Source organism: Orbicella franksi, chromosome 10 (genome assembly GCF_964199315.1).
Source record: "Orbicella franksi chromosome 10, jaOrbFran1.1, whole genome shotgun sequence".
NCBI classification, from domain to species: domain Eukaryota; kingdom Metazoa; phylum Cnidaria; class Anthozoa; order Scleractinia; family Merulinidae; genus Orbicella; species Orbicella franksi.
Window position 1 is genome coordinate 15,312,823 of NC_138154.1, and position 6,759 is coordinate 15,319,581.

General features: G+C 40.6%; 1 protein-coding gene across 2 annotated transcripts in view; it reads left to right on the plus strand.

Annotated features, from left to right (window-relative positions):
- Window positions 1-6,759, plus strand: part of LOC145500319 (lipoxygenase homology domain-containing protein 1-like) — a 64,121-nt gene that overhangs the window by 36,216 nt on the left and 21,146 nt on the right. For both annotated transcript variants that reach the window (XM_081479822.1, XM_081479821.1), the window contains exons 23-30: window positions 64-214; window positions 1,088-1,120; window positions 1,984-2,156; window positions 3,491-3,674; window positions 4,164-4,357; window positions 5,071-5,227; window positions 5,595-5,618; window positions 6,048-6,238. In XM_081479822.1, the coding sequence (XP_081335948.1) occupies window positions 64-214; window positions 1,088-1,120; window positions 1,984-2,156; window positions 3,491-3,674; window positions 4,164-4,357; window positions 5,071-5,227; window positions 5,595-5,618; window positions 6,048-6,238 (1,107 nt within the window). The remainder of the gene's footprint in view (window positions 1-63; window positions 215-1,087; window positions 1,121-1,983; window positions 2,157-3,490; window positions 3,675-4,163; window positions 4,358-5,070; window positions 5,228-5,594; window positions 5,619-6,047; window positions 6,239-6,759) is intronic.

Here is a 6,759-nt window from a genome sequence, read left to right on the forward strand (position 1 = left end):
AACCTTGAGTAGTTTCTTAACAATAAAATAATGTTCAATACTTTCTACACTGTTTGTTTTTAGCTGACTAAACTTCGCGTCGGTCATGATAACACTGGACGCAATCCTGAATGGTTTCTGAAGAAGCTGTCCATAGAAATCCCATCAAGGGATGAAAGCTATGTTTTTGAGTACAACAACTGGATAGCCGGAGAGGAAGTCAAGTTAGATCCAGGTAAATCTTAATCTTATCACATATTGACTGTTCTTTAACTTGTTTTATTATATTCCACTCAATTTGATACCGTAAAATTCTCATGATTTGTTTATTTATTTTTATTTATTTAACATTTCTTTATACACGGTTAAAAATCATCAGGTAATACTAATATTTAAAAATTAATACTAATAAACTGCTAATAAACAGTCCATGCTATGATATGCCCCCTTCCCCTCCCTCTCTTCGAAAATAACACCCCAAAACATCGATGCAAATATCGTTCTGTTGCCAACAGAGAAGCCGTCGTGAATTATTGTTTATCTGAGGATGCTTTTTGTTTTTTACACGTATTTGTGGTTAGAGTTTAAAAGAGTTAATGTTGGTGGCTCGCCCCTGGGCGAGAACCGACGATCCTAAAGTGTTTGAGGGGACGGGCGCATACCGTATACCAGCAACTAGTCTGATCTTTTATATCACGTGACTGATGGAGAGGATACTTGCTCGAGCGAGGTGGTAGGGGCGAGGCTTGAGGAACGAGACTAACTACATTGGTTTTGACCCCCCCTCCAACTCCCCACCCCCCGCCCTACCTAAGACCCCCACGCGGCGCCAGTGTGGGAGGAATGTTCTGCTCCTTAGATCTTACTCAACCCTTTTTTCGAATTTTCGGTGCTTGTGATCATTAGAGTTCCTATGATAATCTCGTGTAGGATCGTTATAGTTACCGCAGCGACCATCCATACTGCGCAAAAAAAAAATACAAAGAGCATCGAGATCTCCGTTTTAGAAAATCTTTAAAATTCTTTTCTGATGAAATCACCTTAATCTACAAATTTTTGGAAATCAATATTTTACGCTTATTCGGTTGTTGTTTTTGTCTTTATATAGTGGATGAAAAGACAAGAACAGATCTTTATACCAGTAGGTTCATTGTTTTTATATGTAGTTGAGTCATTTTGTACTCAGTCAGCACAGTTGTGTTATGTTAGTGCTTTTGAGGCTTGCGAGATTCGCCCTACACAATCTCAGAATAATAACATTGGTCTACATAGATCCACGCTGTGACTTATATATTGGCTGCTATTAGCGCCAAGAATCGTTGTTACGTATTTTGTGCTCACTTAACTTGGGAAATTAATTGTTGACTTTAAATAGCTTAAATTGAGTCAGAAAAAAAATTGTTTGCCACACACCTCAGATTCTCGAAGTTGATTTCTGATTTTAATGCTTTTAGATTCAATGCTGTCTTCTAAAACAATTGAACTTTTTGCCTTCGTCTTCCGTGAGCGATAGTCAACTCGACTTCTCGAAAAATAGAAATTTTTTTCCCTGCCTGTAAATAAATGTAAATTAGTAAATAAATGAAGAACGACGTCAGGACCGAAAATTCGAATTTTCTTTTTATTGCGTCAAAAAGACCCGTTTGGTGAACTATTTTCAGAAATAATTTATGCTTCAAAGGTTCCAGCGAGTTCACATTTTGGTGAAATCTAGGAAAGTTCCGCGAAGTACTGCTTGATCAACCAAGATGGCCGATGGTATTTATGCAAAATTGAGCATTTTCAACGGGCCAGTACAGAAGGAAGGAAACCTGCCTTGATTTCATATTCATACAGTTTGTAATTTACACTTTGATCATATCTCTCAGCTAAATACCATCTTTAAGCAAATACGTTTTGTATACTTGGAGAACTTTTGTATGTATGGAGAACTTTTCGTCAAGTTCTCCATATTTACAGGCAGTAGCTCTTAAGACGGCGTTGACTAAGTCGGTTTTATTCCAGTTCATCTCAAGCTGGGTGAGGTCGCCGACCCTTATACTCCAGTTTGGATCCAGCTTGTCGGTGAGAAGGGAGAAAGCGGACAGATCCAGATCAAACCTGGCTATGGACCTAATGACAAGTTTGAGAAGGATCGCATTTATAAGGTGGTGGCTAGAGTTGCTAATATCGGACGGGTAAGTGCTTTGGGTGGGAATTCCCTGGGGCAAACGTTGACGGGAATTATAAGAAACTCTGGCCCCAAATTTTGAGTCTGTTGATTAAAACCTAGTGTGTGATCATTTAAACGATAGTTATTGTGAAGTTCTTCCATGTGGTACCGTTTATTGTGGTGTAAAAAGTGGTTCTAACATTTAAGTCTGTGGATAAAACCCTAGCGTGTGACCATTCAAATGAAAGTTATTGAGCGGTACTTTCATGTGGTACTGTTTAACATGCTGTGCGAGGTGGTTATAACTTTTGAAGTCTTTGGATGAAACCCTAGTGTGTGACCATTCTAATGAGCACTTTCATGTGTTACCACTGTTCTCTTAGCTGTTTGTGAAGCTGCTTACATTTATTATGCTGTATGCTGACCTCATCAGCTGCCCTGCTATAAATTCCATTTATTCATGTAAACTAACTTCAACTAATTGTTTTAAAAGCATTGCCATTAATCTGTTGTTAAAAAGTAAAGTTAAGCCTAATGCTTTTCAAACGCAACTTATCTAACAACGCTTTGTTAATTGTAACCCTCCCCTCTCCCCTGTGTACAGATTTTTGATGTTCGAGTGGGTCAAGATGTAAATAATTTGCCCCCACGGGGGTCCTATGAAGAGGTAGGGGAGCCATTGTGTCCTTCAGTCTGTGATGGGTCAGGGTCACTTTGTTTTCCGTTATTGTTTGGTTAATTAGCATCTTCTGTGTTTACTGTGTTGTTTGTTTGTTTGTTATCGAATAAACCTTTGATAAGTTATAATTTTTCGTCAGGTTTCCGAGTATATTTGATTTTCTTTTCAAAATCCTCCTGCTTTCGGTGTGACGATAGAGGGAAGTTAAAACTCTGCGCTTTCCGGACACGATTTTTTTTGTTAACGGTTATTCGAGTTTTGCGGAAAAGATGTTGTCATTTACAGTGAAGGACAGTATTTCCGTGCTTGATTTGCTCGCGTGGATGCTCGTCGTTTTAAATCACAGATTTTGGTCCATTAAGGATTGTCAAGATAAAACGCCACTATTTTATCCGTCACGGTATCGTTTAGGGTTGCACTCGAAGAAATATTTTTAAAAACGCTCTGTCCATTTCAAAGTGATTTATTTTATGGGGTCAAATAAAGTTCGAGCCATGCTGAGATTTGTTTCTTTTTCGAGGTTGAATTCAAATTTTCCGAACAGCATCCCCTTCTTTTTCACATGAGAGCCCCTCAGTGGGGGGTTCTCTCATGTTTCACTTGTGCGCTGGTACGAAAAACAGATCCTCGCACATACAAAGAGGTGTCACTAGTTTTTAAAATCATTCTTTCTTATTCAGATCATGGATGTCAAAGTCGGTCAGGATGTTTCCGGTGCTCCCAGTAAAGGTCTGTACGTTGAAGAAGTGGTGGTCACGGCGTCACGCGGAGATGGTGTGGTGTTCCCTTGTCACTGTTGGACTGGGGACGAGGATAAAGTGACCGTGGAACACGTCCAGCAGACTGAGCTCGAGGTGCCTCTTGGTAGGTCATTACATTGGACCTTGAACAGATGGCCCTTTATGTGAATTCAGTTATTAGTACTAAGCAACTGATAAGTAGACACAGTGACGTAATCATAGTGTAATTAGCCAGTCAGAACTCGGCAAACACTTGTGTAGACTCCCCCGCCCCCTTTCCTGGGGAATACGCTGTAAAACATGCAAATGGTAAAAACGTGGGAAAGCATTATCAGTGGCAGCACGAGAAAACAACTGACCTTTAAAAAGTGAGGGAAAACATGGCATCAGCTGCAAACACGAAAAGTGGCATGAGTGGAGCGGATGTTAACTCAAATTATAGGCAATAGGTAATTCTTTATTTACAGTACTAACTCCGCTTAGCTTAAAAGCTACTTCGCAGGAAGCGCGCTCTTAGTCGCCCACAATTGGAAAAGACCACTTCTGTATATTTTTCTTTGTTCTCCTGATGAAACATGAACTAGCCAACTGAAATGTTCACTTTTGTGAGCAGATACAACCTACTACCAAGTTACGTTCAAGACTGGTGACAGACCCAACGCTGGAACAACGGCTGAAGTTCAGTTTGAACTGTTTGGAGACAAGGGCAAAACCGAGCCTATTTCGTTGAGCGAGGATAAGAGTCTGCGACTGTTTGAGAGAGGCAACAGTGATAAGTTCAAAGTGGACACGCCAGATGTAGGAAAGGTGTGTATTGAAGTTACGTTGGTGAAGTGGTTTTGATTAAAACAATATTGGCCTCCTTTCCACGACCTGGAAAATTAGTCTGTTGTTTGATTTTTCATGTGTTTCTTGCAATTATGGAGACAAACCAGACTTTCGTCCCTTGTAGTGTAAATAGTAGCACTAGCTATAAGTTAAATAACGAGTGAAGCGGAGCAGTACTTGGCTTCCGTGTGGTGAAAATGATTTAGCACTTCGGACTTGGGAAAAAAAAAATCGAACGTGAGTCGGCGCTGGGTCGAAGGACATAACCTGCATTCTTGGGCTTATACACCCTTACAGTGCTTATCTCGATCCAGATGTATAAAAGGGTATCGTTGAACTCTTGGGATACGGTGACAAGATGATAATACTGTGATGGTGATTTTTTTGGGGGGGAGGGGTTGCTAACTGATATTGGAACAGCATCTTTTCCAGGGGAGAGTATCAATGCTAATAACTACTGCTTCCATGGTCTCGTCCTGTCATTGTTGAACTAGTTGGCTCCTGATCTGATTTACCATTTTACTTTTCAAGATGCAATTAGCTCTGAATTTAGCTGAGAACTACATTCCCAGTAGTCTCCTTGGCAGCCGTTATTTAGCAGGTGAAGCGTTGCTTGACGACCCAAGTAATGGCTGTGAAGGCCACTTCATTTTCAATTTCCGGTTTGAATTGCATTTTCGGTTTGTTTCCAGATCGAGAAGCTGCATGTGTGCCATGATAACTCTGGCCGTGATCCGGACTGGTACCTCGAGGAAGTGACCATTGATGTGCCTGATAAAGGCGAGCAGTACATCTTCCCTTGCCACCGCTGGCTCGTCGGCAGTCAACGAGATGTTGATCTTGTTCCTGGTATGTCCTTAGGAGTTTATTTAATAGGAAGTTCGTAGCGTGGAAGATATATTATGGGCTATAACTTAAAAGCAATAATAGTTGAAAGAGCAATGAGGAAATTACCGAGACGACCAAATTTGATTTTTTGGAAAAAAGACTGGAGAGCAAGGTCTTGACGAAACGTTTCCTAGTTACAGATTCTCAAGAATTGTCTGGCTTGAAAAGACTTTGAGTTGGACAAAATGCTTTTCTATTTTGTTAAAAATGGTCGCCATCGCTTTTTTATGACGCCTTTCTAGGTGTAAATCTGTAGCTTTCCTAATGTGGTTTGTTCGAATTTCTCCAGTAGCTTAATGCTTTTTCTGGCTTTTGTTTTTTGTTTCAGCGGAAACCAAGGATTTGTTGCAAGGTAATAAGAAATAGTATATCTGGTGGAGGGAAATCATATTTGAAGAATTCCAAGCGTTGTCTGTTTTTTCTAACACGCAAGTAAATGGAAACCTTTCTCGAAAACCTGTTTCCAAAGGAAGAACGTAAGATACTGCTGTGTCAGTTAAAATTTGCCCGTGAATAAGCTCCGGCTGGAAGGGTCTGATCGCGATTGGAAGGGCCAAGTAGAAGTTGGCTGAGAGTGAGGTGACCGAGAGGGGAGGGGTGGGGGTTTGGGGCGTCTCTTCTCCTATCTCTTCCACTTCCTCTCTCTTCTATTCTCTTTCTTCCCGCTTCCCCTTCGTCCCGTCCTCTACTGGAGAGCCTTTTTCACAGCCGGATTAGTTCAAATCAGCAGCCATTGTTTAGAAGGTTCCCTTGTCTTGATTCATGACCTGTTAATCCACAGATGTTGACTATCGTATCATGATCAAGACTGGTGATGAAAGCGATGCTGGCACAGACGCCAATGTTTATCTTCAGATGTTCGGTGAGAAGGGAAAGACGCAGAATTTCGCTCTGAGAGAAGAGGGAGACAAGAGGAGGTTCGAAACAGGACGAATGGATAAATTCCTGATCAGGACTCAAGACATTGGAAAGGTGAGGATAATAAAGCGTTTTCAAATGGCTTTACGGCAACCATGTCGATGTTTCCAGAAATTTCTCTCTTTTGTGAAATGAGTTCTTATGGAAAATTTCCTATTGTTTGGGAATAATAGTATGGCTGTCGTGAAAACGTTCTTTAGGAAAGTCTAGTGAATTTTTGGTGTGTACTTTTCTGCAGGACCGAGAAACGAGGCGAGAGAGATTGCAAGGCTCAGTTTCCCAGTTAGAGAATCGAAACGATGATAGATAATCAATGATGAATGTTCTGTTGTAGACACATTTGTGAAATTTAAAGAACACATGGGGGACAGTGTCTTAGACTCAAATTCTTGTTTTCTGAGCTATTTGTGTTTCATCAGACCAGTTCTGTCATTAAGTGTCACTTTTAAGTCAACGGTTTTTGGGATTCTTATAGATTTTTCAGTGTTCTCTCGAAGAGGTAGACGTTGTAGGCTGTTAGTTAAACGAGACAATCTTATCTTTCAAGAGAGTAGAGACCAGGTGGGATAAGTTGT